At 45.8% G+C, this 17176-nt stretch overlaps 1 protein-coding gene across 3 annotated transcripts; it reads left to right on the top strand.

Moving 5' to 3' along the window:
• Positions 1-6: 6 nt before the first annotated feature.
• On the top strand, positions 7-13074 carry dedd1 (death effector domain-containing 1). Of its 3 annotated transcripts, XM_056285836.1 has the most exons (6): positions 7-114; positions 829-1348; positions 1714-1806; positions 2820-2951; positions 11119-11487; positions 11834-13074. In XM_056285836.1, exons 2-6 carry the CDS (start codon positions 880-882, stop codon positions 11845-11847), a joined length of 1077 nt encoding a protein of 358 aa, XP_056141811.1. In that variant the 5' UTR covers positions 7-114; positions 829-879; the 3' UTR covers positions 11848-13074. The 3 variants fall into 3 exon arrangements, with proteins under 3 accessions (XP_056141811.1, XP_056141809.1, XP_056141810.1); XM_056285834.1 differs by lacking the exon at positions 11834-13074 and having other exon boundaries at positions 11119-11803; XM_056285835.1 differs by lacking the exons at positions 7-114; positions 11834-13074 and adding an exon at positions 141-598 and having other exon boundaries at positions 11119-11803.
• Positions 13075-17176: the final 4102 nt, after the last annotated feature.

Raw genomic sequence — 17176 nt, 5'->3', positions numbered from 1 at the left:
CAACCAGGAAGACCTACGTCACTCATCGGAGGGCGTTCCCGCCACGGGCCTTTGTTGTCGTCAGCGCGCCGGCCGCTGTTGACAAGACGACGCGAGGAATGACCTGAAACGACGGTAACTTTTGAAATTACACGTTCGGGGTTTGATGGACAGGTGGAGGCTTTGCGGGGGGTGTCGGCGCGGTGCGTGTTTATTTCGGTCGCCGTTTAAACGTCCCAAGTACGGCGCCGATTCGCGTCTGGGTCGGCTGCGTGCCGGGTTCGTTCACCGAGCACGAAAGCGCGAAGGACGCCTGCTCGTCGAGATCCCGCGTTGGTTAAATCTGTCCGATTCGTTGCCGTTTATAGCACGCCGAGGCGCGATTCGTCTACGAAAAGCGCCGCGCAAATGAGTCGAAACGTTATTTTTGATCGTTGTAACGGTTTTGTTTTGTTTCTCGTCGCGAAACGTGACCGCTTACGTAAGAGTCGCACGTGACTTGTCCCGCCCACCTTCCGCGCACGTGACGAGCTAATCATCGTCCCCCGGCCTGGGATAAAACGGGCCAGTTTCGCGTCTCCCGTCTTCATTTAGCCGTTTCCGGACGCTGCCAAATTAGGTACGTTGCCGCGCTAAAGCCTCACGTTGGTTTTTAAAACGCGTCGGTGATTTTCACTTAACGTTAGCACCGTTAGCCAGAGCTCTGTTTGTTTGTTGTTTATCCATCGCTGGCTACTAGCGTTAAGCTAGCTTAGTTGTTTGGGTCCCGCAGCTGTGCCCTCTTCTCTTCCGTTCATGTGTGTTGTTATTTATTATCTCCAAAACACTTGTGTGTTAAATGCTCTTTAGTTCACAAACCGTCTCTACCCTCGGCTGAATTGGAGAGGACCGCTTGCAGCCATGGCACGTCGCTCGGACTACTCCGTCAGGGACTCCCTCTACTGGGATGAAACTGAATGCCTCGATTACTACTGGATGCTGTCCCTCCACGAAGTCTTCCATATTGTTGGCGCTCAGCTGACAGAGACGGACATCGAAGTGCTTTCTTTCCTTCTGGATGAAACCTTTATTGGACAGCACCCCCTTGACCCAGTAGGCTGGACGGTGGAGCCAAACGGGGCGGGCCCAGACAACACGGGCATGTCCCCCAGTCCTGCACTGCTAAATGCCTGGAGGAGGTTGCGACCCCAGGACCCCCCTTGTCCCGTGGCATCACGACACAAGCCCAAGAGTGGACTGGAGTTGCTCTTGGACCTTGAGAGGCGAGGGTATGTAAGTGAGGGCAAGCTGGAGCCGCTGTTGCAGCTACTACGAGTCCTCACCCGTCACGACCTCCTGCCTTTTGTGACGGGCAAGAAAAGGCGGACAGGTAATGAAATGGTCATTTAAGTGGTCGTTATAATGTAGACCATATTGGTTAGTTGGATCAGACATGGTTATCCATGTGCTATGGAGTGTGAAGAGTATGCATACTATCTTTCCAACCGATCATAACAGCAGGTAATTTCACTTATTGGTCCATCTTAAACCTCGGAGGACATGCTATTGCATGATATCTCTTGCTATGGTGATTGGTTTGAAAGAAAACCACCCTAAGCTTGGCACTGTATGGCACATGTTTAACTATGTCTGGGCTAGATTGTTTTCGGTAAGGCTACATCTGAACGCCTGTTTTATTTAGATGTCAAAATTGCTAAAGACCATAAAGTAAACCTAGGTTTTTCTACCTATTAGTATCTCCAACAAGGATTGGACAGAGTTATGCAATGGGGAGCCAAGAGCTGTTGTGTCCTCCCATGCCAAACTCCACCAACTTCTGGAGAGCTGGTGAGTAACCCCAGTCCTTCACAATTTGCCTTGGTGGCTATGAAAAGAGTTACAACGTCATGGGTTTACATTTCATATGTTGCATAGCTAGATATAGTTTGGTTATAAAAAAACAAAAATCAAGGATTTGACTAGAATCGGGGATGGACAACATGATCCAGAAATGGCCGTTGTGGGTGCAGATCTTTCTTCCGACTGAGCAGTTACACATCTGATTCTATTAGTCAACCAATAGTCTTGTTCCTATCCGAGTGTATCCGCAACCCGAATTTGGATAAGCGGCTTGGATAATGGATGGATGGATGGATAGTCTTGTTCCAACCAAGCAGTTACAAACCTGATTCTATTAGTCAACCAATAGTCTTTGCTAAGGACCTTGATTTTTACACTCAGGTGTGTAACTGCTTGGTTGGAACAAAGACCTGCACCCACACCAGCCCTTTCTGGATCATGTTGCCCATCCTCGAAAGTGGATCGTAGTAGTTACAAACGAACAACCTATACCTTTAAACTGAAAATAAGCTTGTAAGTATATGTTAATCCAGTGCCTTGTAAACCAACTTTAATATAGCATGTGATGTCACTGGTCATAATATAGTCATCATTCCAGTTTCTCCCTTTGCAAAAATAATGTTGCATCTTTCATTTCAGTCAACACCATCTGAGTTCAGAACCTCGATAATATGAATATAAGCACTTTTAACTGCTGCTTAGACAGAGATAGTTGTGAGATAATTGTGAGGGTGTGATTTTCAGACTACATGCTCCTTGTAGACCCTTGTCTACTCTGAGTGGCAACACAGTTTTAAAAATGTAGACCCATCTCGTATTTTGGGGAAAATAAACGGTACGAGCAAACTAGGAACAAAATAGAATGAGGCGGCAGTTCTCCATTAGAAGTGAATTTGAAAGCATATGCCCAAAGCATGGAGACCTCGAAAAACACTTAAAAAAACAAACCAATATCCTGTTACCGCCCATAGTAAACTGGCCTTATTCCATGCTTCTCCCAGGTAATTACCCCCCTGTATCTGGGCCAGCCTCCAGGAGGAGGAGTAAGAGGAGAGGCCATGGCTGGAGTCGCAGGTCCAAAAGAACAGAAAGAGTCAGTTGTCCCCCCAGCTACGAGAGAAAAGAATCCTGCGGTAAGAGCAGCCTCAGTATTGGTTCTTAGTCTTTCTCCACTTTCTGCCTTTCCCGATTTCATTCTTACTCAATTGTGAATCATTTCACTATCTTTTCAGTCATCAAAACACATTTTCTCCACCATAATCATCCTTTTATTTATTTATTTTGATTTGATGTAGTTCGTCCACTCTGTTATTCTGGTCACCAGTCCGCCACTAACAAGCTAACTTAAACACAGAAATTTAGTACAGCATCAACTGATCACTTATACTGATAAGATGTGGCATTGGGTTTAGCGAGGTTTTCAGTTATCCTTTATTAATTTTACTCATTCTGCTTTGTTCAAACTTTGACTGCACCTAAGCTGACTTTAAAATTGTATGTGGTATCAATGGTCAAAGAGTCATCATTTCAGTTTGTCCTCTCTTTGCAAAAGAATATCTTTAATTTCAGTCACAACTCCATGTCACCCGAGAACCTCAATAATTCAAAGAGCCCTTTAAACTCCAGGGTTTTTTCGGTGCATCCTTCTAACACAGTCAGGCAAACGTGTCTCCGCGCACAATTTTAAGGCACGGGGAACGGTGATCTTAGCTTATCCTAGCTCAGTTGCTGGATGTCCACTGGCTCACTAGCATCATTGGTTATGAAATATGTCAATGCTAGAGTAACAAATATAAAGTATTAACTGTCAGTGTCAGAGAACTTGTATTTCCCGTCTTTTGAGGAGCGTGGTTAGCGATCCTGGTAGATGTCCAGAACTGAGTCAAGCTAGGCGAAACTCGGCACACCTTCAAACCACACGCACAAATATTAGGCTGAACTCGGCACACCTTCGAACTGCACGTACAAACACTAAAAAACAAAAAAGGTATCCACGGGTTTATCTGACTCTGTGTAATTAGGGCACATGATTAAAAACCCTGGAAACCTAAACTACCCCTTTAACTGCCGCTTGGACATACTGCCTTCTCCTCGGGGGTAATTGTGGGCTTAAGCCGAATTTGAATCAGGGCTGCATACATGACATTAAATTTCAAACTTACAAATTAACAAAATTTAAACTACATTTTCTAGTGTTGTTTCTTTGAGGGACATGTTTTAAATGTCCACCCAAACAAGATCTGTTGCCCTACGAGCCAGGTTGCATACCTTTACTAGATCTTTCATCATATTCGAGCTAAACAAATTGTAGCCGTTGAAATAGAATTCATCACAAGCTTGACTTTTTTTTCCTTTTTTTTTTTTTTTTGAGGAAACCTGAGTTGTGTTTTGTTGCTGTATATGTATATTGGGCACAAGCCAGATATTTTCTCAGTGCCACACAGAACCAGTTTGAACCAAAATGCATGTTGTTTTATACAATGACTGCAGTGAGCTTATACTTTCACACCTTTTCGAAGGGGAAAAAACATCCTGGAGCTGTGGATTTATTCTCGTGATCACAGAAACTGATCAAGATTTCAAATCGTACACCTATTTCACCAGTAAGCCCTTTATCACATCAACAGGCTGCCTCACAGTGGAGGGTTTTTTGTCTGTGAAACATTACCATGCTCGTGCTGCCAAAGAGGCCTGTTCAGCACCGCACGATTGAAATGGATGACTCTGTTACTAGATGTACTACTGTTGTGGAAACGATATTAAGTACTGGACCACAGCAACTTTTTTTGCTCAGGTGTGTTTTAATCCTTCCCATGTTGCACTCATCAGTACGCATAAATTGGTGAACCCTTTCAAATTCCTAACCCTCACTGTCGACTTGCCTTTTTGAGAATTGTTAATCTAGTTGTCGCTGCATGACAGTACTAGAGCAAATGGCTGACTGACTTCTGGTCTCGTCTGCACAATCTGACCACTTGCGATCTCATTTTCACCTTTCTTTCCACTCATTCTTACTCTCCCCTAAATATCACGATAAAACAAACGCAACATTGGGAAGATCCTGTTCCTACATCCATTTCTTGATCTGTCCATTCATTCATTACCTTTCTCTCCCCTCATTCCACCTTTTCTCTCATGCAGTGGATTACTTTCGGCTGCTGTTAAGAGCCCGGTCTGGTAGGTAGTCTGCTTTCCTTTTGTCCATGTTGCGATAAACTTGCCCGACCCAGTCAATGCTAGAATCCAGACCATGTTCTGTTCAATTTCCAAGTATGAAGCAAAGTGTTGGCTGCTAAAACTCACTTGCCTTCCTGAGAAATCACTTTAAACAATCCCGTCTACTCTGATTCTCCACTTGACACTGGAAAAGCTGTATAACCCAATGTCAGTGTGCCCCTTTTCTGCTATTGCCGTCGTTTTGCTATGGATCAATGATGGCTCCACTCGCCACAATGAGATTGAGCTAACTCTCACAATACGTGAATTGTCTTGTGAAGGAGAAAAAAAGTTGCTTGTCATAAATTCCTGTTGAATCCCTGCCATTTCGTGTTGGGCACATCATTCTTGTGTGAGCTAAGGCCTTATGATTATGGCTAAATATGCACTTTGCTAGCAAGGAAGAGCTTCCCAATAAGAGTAATGTGACTGTAAACATGTTACTTTCTTGACTCCACATTTGATTCCACCAGGTTGACTCAGGATTGTGACTCAGATGGGGTAACCTAAGAAACAATGGACCATGGAGAGAGAGAAAGCAAGAGAGAGGGGCTTGGGAACAACAAAAAACAAAAAACAAAAAAAAAATCCCGCCTTTCTCTGTCCATACGTTCCGCAGTGTGTGCGATCTGCTCAGTCACTCGCTCTCTCGCAACTTGGTCCGATGCTCAAGGTAAAGAGGCCCTCCCCCATCTCACAACCAGGGGGCGGTGCCGATGCTATCGTCTTTATTTCGATGCCTCCATGTCAATCTAGCAAATCCCCCCCCCCTTACCCCTTATTTCCTTCAGGAAAAAAGTGCTTTCAAAAGAAATGCAATTTCTATAAAGTGTTGTGCATTGTGAATGAGTTTTTTTATATATTATTATTATTCTCATTTCTCAATATCTCACTCTCTGAAAAGGAGTGTTGGTCTCAGCGTCGCACGGAACCGACAGTCTTTGTCAAAATATTTCCAAACGTTCTACTGTTAATGAGTCTAACGGGTAGGGTAATGCGCCTTACTTCCCCCCCCCTTTTTTTTTTTAAAGCTCCGCCGCCTAAATTTGACCTGGGAAAGAGAGCTCTATTGGGGATTATTCGCCACAGCAAACTTTTTATGTTTTTTTTTTTTTTTTTTTTTTTGCATCTGCACCCCAGAGCATGTTCTAATTTAGCTTTTTTTTTTTTTTCTTGTTTTTTTATCAACTAATTTTTCTCCAGTCTTCCACATCGATCAGCAGTTTCCATGTGGCTGATTCATTGAGCACCTTGGCTCTTCTCTTACTATACTGCAAAGCCGTTCAAGCAGACTTAAGTTACATAACCCATTTTGCACTCAAGAGATTTAAATGCATAGTGGCTAACCTTTTTTTTTTACTCTGATCTCAATAGAACCGTAACTGGTCGCCACCAGATTGCTGTCAAAAGTTTTACCCAAGCATTTCTGAAGAAAATGACCGAACAGTGCTGTGCTGAGGGAAGCCCCTGCTGTATCTTATCTCTGTGCCCCGGGGTGTGTGTGTGTGTGTGTGTGTGTGTGTGTGTGTGCGTGCGTGCGTGCGTGCGTGTACAGGGGGGCAGAGATAGATAGGGCAGTTAGTCCATTGCTGGTTTCCAACATCCAGACTGACCTCCTGATACTCCTTTCCTGTCATGATTCATCTCTCAGATCAATTTCTTGTGAAGTGTCTCCATTTAGATTCTGACAGGGACAACTGCCGTTGCAAACACCGACTAGGTGTTGTAACTTCAGCTCAGCAGTAGTTCAGTTCCATCTTAAGTGGGAGGCTTCTGGAAAAAAAAAACGCTTTCCTGTTTTAATGGACATCAGCAGTGATGCACATTATAGCAAGGGTTTAAAAAAAAGGGGGGGTCAGCTACAATAAGGGGGGTCCATCAGGGTAAGGGTAATCTTAAGCAGCCCACTTAGACATTTTCGCTTTACAGTATGTCATGGGTCTATGGCGAAAGCAATTCTGAGCTGATTGACTTTTCATTAGCAACTGTTGTCCTGACTCGAACCTCATTTACGACTAATAGAAGTGAGTGCCTGCCTGCTTGTTGTTGAGAAAACAACCCACTGGACATGTATCCAACCCACTTGTGCTTGTCTCTTTCTCTCTCTCTTTCTCTCCTTTCTCTATATCCACAGTTCTAAACAGACCAACCTGTGTGTGTCAGGAAAACACTATCCTCACAAACAATGAGAGGGAGAGAACGAACACGTAATGCTCAAACTACGCAAAAAGGTGCACAGAGCGATTTCTTTTTTCTTCTTCCTAAGGGGGAAGAGAGAGGTTGGTGTGCCTGTCTCTCAATATTCCCCTAACTCTCCACTCTCTTGGTCAGTCGTTCGGCAGAAAAACGGATCAATAAGAGTTGAAGCTCTCAGCACCAAGTGACTCCTCGTAAATGGGTACTTAAACTTTTTTTTTCTTTTTTCTTTCTTTCTTTTTTTTTTGGGGGGGGGTGGGTGAGATGGAGGAAGCTGTACGGGCTCGGTGTTAAAAGGGAGAAAATGAAAGCTGCGCCTCCTAACTACCTGTCCAAGTGGATCTCTGTGTGCCTGATCAAGCGTGAAGCGTTCTAACCCTAACAAAATGACTATCGCTGCGTCCCCGTGGTTTTAAACGGGCCCTCTCCTCCTTGCCCGCTATCTGTGCCTCCATCCTGTGCACCAGGAAATGGGAAGGCCATCTGTAAATACAGTAATTGCATGAAGGGCAGGTGCCAAAGGCCCCCACCCCTCCCACCCACTTTATCAGTAGGGAAAGTCAAACTGTTACTGTCCTGTCACTCTGAATTTTCCACTCGGTGCTTTCTGAATATTGTATTAGGATGTCATTCAAAGAGGAGCCCTCACGAGTATTGGTTTAACCCATAACAACGCGGATGCTCTAGTTGGCATTCTGTGAGAGCATCGGCCCTCTGAGTACCGAAGTGCTTAGTAAGCACATCTAGCCGTAGCTGATTTGACACCACACTGGCAGGAGGAGATAACTCGGTCCTCTAAGGACAGTCTTGATGTGTGTTATGATGAGGTGGCCCTCCAGCTGTCAAACTCGACCATATATTTTTTTGTTTGTTTGTTTTTTAATATGTATTTTTGTGTCTGAATTTACCATATGGAAAATGGCTAGTCATTAACTTTATTATTATCAAGCTCTGTAATGGGAAACTGTCAAGCTAAAATTTTTGGGAACTTGTGTCATTATTTTGCTTGAAATATAGCACCTGTACAAATATGGGGGGGGGGGTATTTCATGTTCCCACATTATAAAATTGCCTTTTATGGAGAAAAAATGCTGTCACGCACTTCCTGGGTTTGTTTGGTTATTTATTTTGTCTGAAAACCAAGCTTAGTATTCAATGCTTTGCTTTATCAGGTGAGGGTTTCATGAGACCTAGTCGACTTGGACCCTTTATAACTAAGCCATGGTTTTCAGAGCACGTTTTGACTTTATCTAAGCTCTGGTTTTAGATCCGTGCCGGTTTACATAGCGCACTGGTACAAAACCAGAAACCGTGTTTGGTTTTAAGAATTGCAAAGACCCAGTGCCTTAATTCAACATTTGTACTTCTAATGTTGGTGTTTTCCACAAACTGTTCCTCTCGAGTCTTGCTCCATTTCTGTAGACCACACAGATTATAAAGAGAGAGTTGTAGGCACAACTATGGCACGTAAGGCACTGCAATCATTGCTTCAGTTTACGGGCCGTAGGACTGCAAACTAGGACTTTTTGCTTTCCAGTTAATATGCAACAAGTTGCTCATCACTGCAGGTCCTTTGTGCCTCGTTTGGAAGATGTGGTTCCTCTGTGCATTAACCAAAACCTGGTTCATTGTCCTTCAGTCAGAAACATTGGTGTATGTAACCTGTATACATGTTTTGCTCAAACTGAAGTAAATGATAACCAACTGTTCATTGCTACAAAGTGTTTCATCGTTCGAGTCCTTTTTGCAATGTTCACCATATTTGTACTGTTAACTAGTTCTGCTGAGTTCCTGTGTCTCACTTTTCCACCTTGAGATTTTCACTTGGTCTGTACTTGAAATCCTCACGGAGAAGGTGTGTGTGTGGGGGGGTACTGTTTGGGCTGGGTTTTGTAGATATAGAGATGTACAGAACTTTACAATTCTGACCATGTAATGGAGACGTAAAAAAAAAGGAAATATCACATTGGAGCTGATGTGACAGCGAATTGTGTATCCCTCTGGTGAAAAGGGGTCGGAAGCGGGAGGGAGGGAGGGAGCTTTGTTTCAGCGAACGTCTTCAGCCGCTGGTTTCCACTCCAACCTCTGGATTAATGACATGCGAGGACGCTGCAATATGATGACATACATACAGTATGTATCCTCTGACCCTTCTCGCTGTGCTGTTGCATGACCGCCAATCCTGTTAGTGTGGGTCTCCGTTAAACATGCTCAATAGGTAGAATTCTGCTTTATTAAATCTGGGCCGGAACAAACACCGCAGGGCTTTGAGTTTGCAACATTACTCCCGAGTTGCCTTGATAACTACTCACACATATATATATTTCCTTCTTGTCGAGAAGTTTTGTATTTTCCTCAAGAAATCTGGCAATAGACTATGAAAGACTGCACAGCTTGCAACCCAGGATTTCATACTGAATTTTCCAAGTCCGTTCCATCTGATGTTACCCAGGAAGTTAACAAATGGCCGCCATCCAAGCTTTGAGTCTTGACTCTAGGTATGAAGCTAAGGACAGTGGGTTAAGAGATAGGAAGCCGCCGTTACGGTTTCACCACACGGTTTCTCTACTAAAGCTACAATCCTGAAGATTTATTTTTTAAACTTGCCGACATCTGCGGTGACGCCTGTAATCGCTTTGCTGTTTGACCACTCGAGTCCCAGAGACCCATTCAAAATTAAACTGCATTTGTCATTTTTGTTTGGTCGGCACCCTTCTGCGCCGCTGAACAAAGAAACGTGGTTGAACCTCAGCTTTCGCTGTTGACGTTGGTACACCCTCTGTCAGGGACAAAGTCTTGTTAGGAGTTCAGTCTGCCAAATTTGTTGTCAGCCAAAACTTCATTGCCTCTTCAAAATCACTATCGGTCTTTTCCCTCTGCAGTTGGCTTCTATGGTGGACGTAAAATGCTTCATGACGCGTTTCCCATTAAACTTCTGTGCAATAGTCGCCATTAAAATGTGCGACTGCAAAAGCGGTTTTTGTTTTGGGGATTAGCTGTTTTCATCCATCCATTAGCCAAGCCGCTTATCCGAATCCAGGTCGCGGGATGCTGGACCCTGTCCCAGGAGTCGTTGGGCGGCAGGCGGGGAGACGGGCCGCCGGGCCATCACAGGGCCAGCTGTTGTTTTCAGTCTGCCCAAATATCAAACGCCATCGATCAAAAAGTTTGCACGTTTGTAAATCTTCAGGACTGTAGCTTTAAAGCCAGGAAATAAATTTTGCACAAAAAAAATGTATTTTCAAAATTCCCTGCAATCTCCCAACGGTTGCATCAGCGAGGCCTAGCCTGCAGTACTGCCTGTTTTGGTATGTAGCTCCGTGGCCCCGCCGTTGCATACTTTACTGTTCTGCTCTGCCCTGCTGCACCGTGTTTGCCATTTCGTCAGGCGTTTACCAAAAGAAGTTTCCTGAGCTATTTCAGTGTGGTATTCCAGTCAAGTCAGCCTGCTTGTCAAAATCTCCTCTTAGGAGTTGTCTGTGCACTTTGACCCTCCTCCAAAACCCCCCCCGCTTCATGTGACGCACTAATGTGAAGAAGTAATACCAGCTGACTCTTAATGATTTTTTTTGTCTTATCTCTCTTTTTCTTTCCTGTTTTGAATCCACAACTTACCCCCTCCTCCTCCCCTCTGTCATGAAATGACCTGACCTCCGCCACAAATCCTGTCTTTCACTTTTTCTCTGGCTCAAACCTGACCACCCGCCCCCTTACCTGCCATCACAACCACCTTTCCTGCTCTTCCCACATTTTCCTCGTTCACTCATCTTTTCACTTCCTGTCTCACTTCTTCCCATGCCCTTACTACACCTCTTCTTGTCTCCCTGTTGTTTGTCCTCCCTCTCTACTCGCTCTACCATTATTCCGCCCCTCCTCTTCCCCTTTCAGACATTCGGCTGCGCGTGCGGGCCGAGTACCTGGAGAACGAGTCGGTGCTGCGCGGCGGGGTCTCCTCCAACAAGCCGCAGCCGCTGGAGCGTCAGTTCGAGCTGTTCAGCCGGGCCAGCTCGCTGCTGGGGTCCAGGGACTTGGGCTCCGTCATCTGTGACATCAAGTTCACGGAGCTGAACAACCTGGAGGCCTTCTGGGGCGACTATCTGAGCGGCGCCCTGCTGGAGGCCCTGAAGGCCGTCTTCATCTCCGACACCCTGAGGCTGATGGCAGGCACCGACGATATCCGCCTACTGATAGCCGTGGACCAGGATGACTACGAGGAGGCTCGCAGGATACTGTCGAGGAGGCTGCGTCCCGCCAACGGTGAAATCACCCCGCAAACATGCAATGTTGGATAGGATATGATTTTTTTTTTTTTAAGGGGGGCGTGCTATCAGCGTTGGTGGATGGACGGTTATAGCTTAGTGTTATAATGAATGTAGTTTTTGACAGAAAATAATGTAGTTCAAAAATCCCCCCACTTAGTCCCTCTTGTGGTTGCAGTGTCATACATTTAACAACCACTAGATGACAGACCTTGCCATGTCTTTTTGTTTCACAAAATACTCAGAATCTGGGAGTTTGGTTGCATTATCATAAAAATAAGTTGTGCCCCCCCCCCCCCCCCCCCAAATGCTTATAATGGATTTCCTTTGTTTATTCTACACAGGTGCTACTCCATAGAACTCCCGGTTGAGACTAGTTAAGGGACAAATTCAGTTTTCTTCTTCTTTCTTGCCTCACTTGGAACAGAAAGCAAGTGAATCTACTCTAGCGGGTACGGGGGGGGGGGGAAACGGCAAGACAAACTGGACTTCACGAACAACTCGGCATTGTTAGGCGCTCACAGACTGTCTTGGAAATGGCTGCACTTAGAACTCAAATGCACCTGGATGCCAGCCGAAGGCTCGTGGATTTCTCAGTTGTATAGTTAGATCGGTTTAACCCGGCAAGGCGGCAATCTTGACCTTCAATAGATTTATTCCAGTTGTCAGTGAATGACATGTCTGCCTGAGATGAATAGTCAAAGTATTGAACGCTTGTTTGTTTTGATATTTTCCAAGTTTTGTGAGCAAATTGAACTCGGGTGCCCAGGGAGAACCCACTAAGAGGAGTGCAGCCTTTTTGTTCTGTCTGACATTGGCTCTGAAAAGTCAATACACACACACACACACACACACACACCAATAACGAACACTAGTGCGCCCATCCTTGTGTGCCATCGATAACCAAACTTGTGATTGCCGTGGTCAGTGGACATGGCAGGTGCCAGGAGATGACATCCGTGATTAGGACTGGGCCTCGTCGGACCGTGGAAGCTTCATCATCACAAGCTTGTCAACAGCAAGCGGGATAACACAATGGCATCTTGTATCCGGGCTTCCAGCGAGACCTCAGCAAGTGCTTCTCTCAGCGAGCGAGGCGCGGGACGGTGCGGTCGGTCAATAGAAGCGATGTTGGGGAGATCAAAATCAAAAGTGCTCATCCCAACTCCACTCAGCCCTGCTATGTAGGTCCAGTAGAGTGGCTCACAGACAGCTGTCTAGTCACCCTGCTGGAACTAATGCCTGGACTTCACTCATAGAGGACGATCGATAGGGCCTCTTGCTCTAAGTCCCCTAATACAAGCTTGACTTAGGAGAACAGACTGCTTGCTACTGTCTTAAGCCCCGTACAAGACCAGGCAGAGACAACTACAGCGGTGGGACGCGGGACCTTCGAGATAATGTTTACTTTTGTGTTTTTTTTTTTGTTGTTTTTTTTTTACTTTGTACTGTGCTAAGGAGAAAATTTTAATTAAAATATTTGGTGGAAGTTCTCATTTAAGAGGATGTATGTTTTGTTTTGACATGTCATGTCTTTTTCCGTGTGTATATTGATCCAATCACTTCTGGTGAAATTAAAGAGTTGTTGAGTAAAAAGTGTCGATTTTCTTTTAAATATCAAATCAACAATGGACCCCCCCCCCACTTGAGCAGCATATTATCAAAGTTACATTAACCTTCATTGTAATTATTTTGAGAAATGCAGGAATCTTAACTTCAGAACTATTATTTACCTTAAGGCCCAAATGTTTGCAGAATGGTCCCTCCCACTGAAAGACTTTCCCCTCGATTACTGGATTGTTTTGAGAAAATCATCCATTTATGTATTTTTAAATAAATGCACTGTCTTGAGTTTTAAATGCAAACTACTGCAATACGATGACAAAATATTAGCTTTGGGCGTATTCTAAAGGCTATAAAAAGTCTCCCGTCTGCAATATGCAAACGCGGGGCTAAAACTCTGCCCTTCGATTTATGTTGAGTTGTGAAAGGTTTAGACTGTTTTGCATCCACACGTTGAAACCTTAAAAGGTCACATGTCTAGTCTGCTCTGCTCTCCGCTCCCCAAAATGTGCACTGGTGGATGTACTTCCGCCTCACATTTTAGTATGGCAAGTTAGTAGATGCACTAACAAAGTCACTCACTGTTCACTGTGTAGACCAGTAAATGAAGCACCAGTGGGGATGAACAGGTGCAGAAGTGGTGGCACCATACAACAGATTTTATGTGTGGCCATTATTATCTGTAAGTGTGGTCTGAGGTAAAATTGCACGAGATCCAAGGCCCCTTTTTGCACCAATATCTCTCAATAGAATAGAATGGCACAGTGGCGCAGTGGTTAGTGTGGCTGCCTTGCAGCAAGAAGGTCCTGGGTTCGAGCCCAGGAGTAGTCCAACCCTGGGGGTCGTCCCCTGTGTAGGGTTTGCATGTTCTCCCCGTGTCTGTGTGGGTTTGCTCCGGGTTCTTCCCACAATCCAAAGACGTGTAGGTCAGGTGAATCGGCCATACTAAATTGTCCCTTGGTGTGTGTGTGTGTGTGTGTGTGTGTGTGTGTGTGTGTGTGTGTGTGTGTGTGTGTGTGTGTGTGTGTGTGTGTGTGTGTGTGTCTCGGCCCTGTGATGGCCTGACGGCCTGTCCGGGGTGTCTCCCCGCCTGTCACCCAATGACTGCTGGGATAGCCTCCAGCCTCCCCGCGACCCTGAGAGCAGGGTAAGCGGTTCGGATAATGGATGGATGGAGCTCTCTAGAATTCAAAATGGCCGTGCCCTGCTGCTACAGGGGTGTTCACATCATAGGACATTTTTGGTTTTAAACGGCTCTCAGCCAGCCCTCACGCTGATGATGGCGCTAGCTGACCCGATGTCTCCAGTTGGTGGCGCTCTGGCTGGACATGAAGAGATCGTTTCACGGTCTGCCTCTTTCTCCTGATTTGAGTGTAAAACCAAAAGCCAGATTTGGGTTGGACTAACTTCATGTGGGCAGTTTTATCGCCGCGCGGGCCCTTTGTAGCGGCTAGTCGGAACCAACGGGTCCTCCGTGCGACCACATAGGTCGTTTGTCCTCTAGCGTTTCCTAAATTGGCGCCCCCTATCGGCGGCAGGAAATATGCCGCAGATACTTTTCGCCCTCTGTGCATTGTGGGTTTTTAAAACAATGTGAGAACAACAGAATATGTAGTCAGTGCGTTTTTGTGTTGTTTGGCCGTCTAGTATCGTAACTATTGGCAGTATGTTTATCTAACTTAGTGTAAACTACTAATAACACACGTTAGCCCCCAGCCAACGGGTCGGACCCTTTAGCCGAGCGGTTAGCGATGTCGCCTTGTGGTGCAGTATACCTCGTATCGAATCCCGCACCGGGCAAGAAAATAACCGGTTACGTTAGCGTTAGCCGAAAGTCGGCTAGCATGGACGTTATAACCGCTATGTGACATAAAAATTTGGTTTTATATTAATATTCGACCTCACGACAGCTTATGGGAGGAGATGCTTATTGTTACAGGGGAAGTAACGAGGAAGCAGCTTAAAACGTAACTGTAGGTCGTCATAAGCTGCTTGTACAAACGACCCATGGGGTCGTTTTTGGGCGGAGGACAGTCTCGGGGTTGTGCTCGTCTTTTATCCTCCACGTTTGGTGCACCATTACTTCTGGGGAACATTGCTAGGTTTGATGATACAGACAGCACAATAAAGAATTTCTTCTTTTTTTTAAAAAAAAGGAAGGACCTGGCCACCTTTTATTGATTATACAATTTCTACAGATGACGAGACTTGACCATGACTCACACACTTAACCCCCTTTTATTATCTATTTATGTATTGTTTATTTGTTTACCTTTATTATTGTTGCTGTTTATCTGTGAAGTTATTTACTGTGGTGCTTTTTGCTTGTGTATGTGTGTTTGCGTGTACATTTTCATTGGTCTCATTAATTGTAGGCCTGACTCTTTCTCTGCACTTGCTCTGCTGTCATGGGGGGTGGGGGTGGGGGGGAGCTGGGTTGATGCGGGGGTCTGCTAAATGTGTAAATGAAGTTTGCTGTTGACATGCCAGCATGGAGAACAGGATGGGTGACCAACCCACTGACAGGGCTGTTATCGCCCTTTTCATGGTATACCTTGTTTGATGGTGAGCCAGATTGCCCCGGGCATGCCTTGAGGAACTCTGAGATGCTCGAAGTAAGACCAGCGACGCCCACGGGGATACCCAGGCGCTCTGTCTCACGTCTCAGCAGAACCGTAGAGGTCGACCTGAAGAGATGCTCGAGTGTTTCACCTCGAAACGATGACTATCCCTCGAAGGACTCTGCCGCCGTGAAAGGGCCCTGAATTGGACCAACTTAACGGTATCTTTTCTCAGTGCCGGCAGACCAAGACAGACAAGCTCAGAGCTCAGCTCACAAGTCCCACCAAGTCCATTCCCGAAGCTTGCCTCTCCAGCGAAAAGCCTCAAGACCACCCAAGGCCAGACCAAATCTTCAGGGGGAAACATATCCGAGTCAAGTCAGAGACGGAAGCTTACCGGGGCCAAGTCAGGTCCAAGTAGGGTTGCCAACCGTTCCTTAAAATAAGGAATCGTTCCTTATTATATACATTAAAAATATATATAAGTTATATATATGTGTGTGTGGGTGTGTATAGTGTAAGGCACATTATATTTGTTATGCCCGCGCCGCCCCGTCCATCCAACCCGCGTCCCTGTCCCCTGTTAGTTATTTCCATTTCAAGGAGTTGGCAACCCTGGGTCCAAGACTCTAGACCAGGGGTGGGCAATCTTATCCAGAAAGGGCCAGAGTGGGTAAAGGTTTTTGTTCCAACCAAGCAGTTACACACCTGATCCCACTAATCAACCAGTAAAGTCTTTGCTGAGGAACTTAATTAGGAGACACAGGTGTGTAACTGCTTGGTTGGAACAAAAACCTTCACTCACACTGGCTCCTTTCCGGATAAGACTGCCCACCCCTGCTCTAGACCCTGACCAGTCTTGAAAAATTCTCGCGAGTCCACTCTCCGCGACCGAGTCATTCTGTAAAGTCCGAGTCACCAAATCCTTCAAAATACCAAGTTCGCGTCCGACCAGCCCGCCCACAAACTGCTGTTTCCCAGGGGAATGGGGCTCGGAGGCTCTCTCCACTGTGCAGCATCGAACGATACGTCATCATGAAGCAGCAAAAGATGGAGACTTTACCTTTTCTCTATAAACACTGTGACAGCTGAAGTGTTATCATTAAGAGTAAGGGGGGGAGGGGGAAACAAATATGAAAATTTCCATTTCAAGAATCCCATCTATTTGTTTTATTGTTTGCTTCCCGAGGTAGAAACGTAAGAAGAAAGTTAGGAAAATAAACGTTTTTTCTAATAACATCATCCGGAGGTCACGGACCCCGTTGCCATGGCGACGGGGCCGGAGCAGGGACACAGACAGCGTGTCGGCAGCGGAGCCCCAGCGGCCGCGCGATCTGTCGGCGACCCCAACAGGGAGGAGGAGCAGAGGGGGGAGGAGGAGGAGCAGAGGGGGGAGGAGGCCGCTTCCTTTGCTCATGAAGCCGACAGAGCGCCTAATAAAAAAAAGAAGGTATTTTTAGACGCGAAGCGCGTCATGAACTCGGCTCTCAACTCTCTCGCCCACCAACCGACTCGTTAGCCGAGGAACCGGCGATGTTAGCCGTACCATCTGCGCAGCTTCGG

The sequence above is a fragment of the Lampris incognitus genome, chromosome 9 (assembly GCF_029633865.1).
Source record: "Lampris incognitus isolate fLamInc1 chromosome 9, fLamInc1.hap2, whole genome shotgun sequence".
Taxonomy (NCBI): domain Eukaryota; kingdom Metazoa; phylum Chordata; class Actinopteri; order Lampriformes; family Lampridae; genus Lampris; species Lampris incognitus.
The sequence above is the reverse complement of the archived record's forward strand: the minus strand, read 5'-3'. Positions and strand labels throughout refer to the sequence as shown.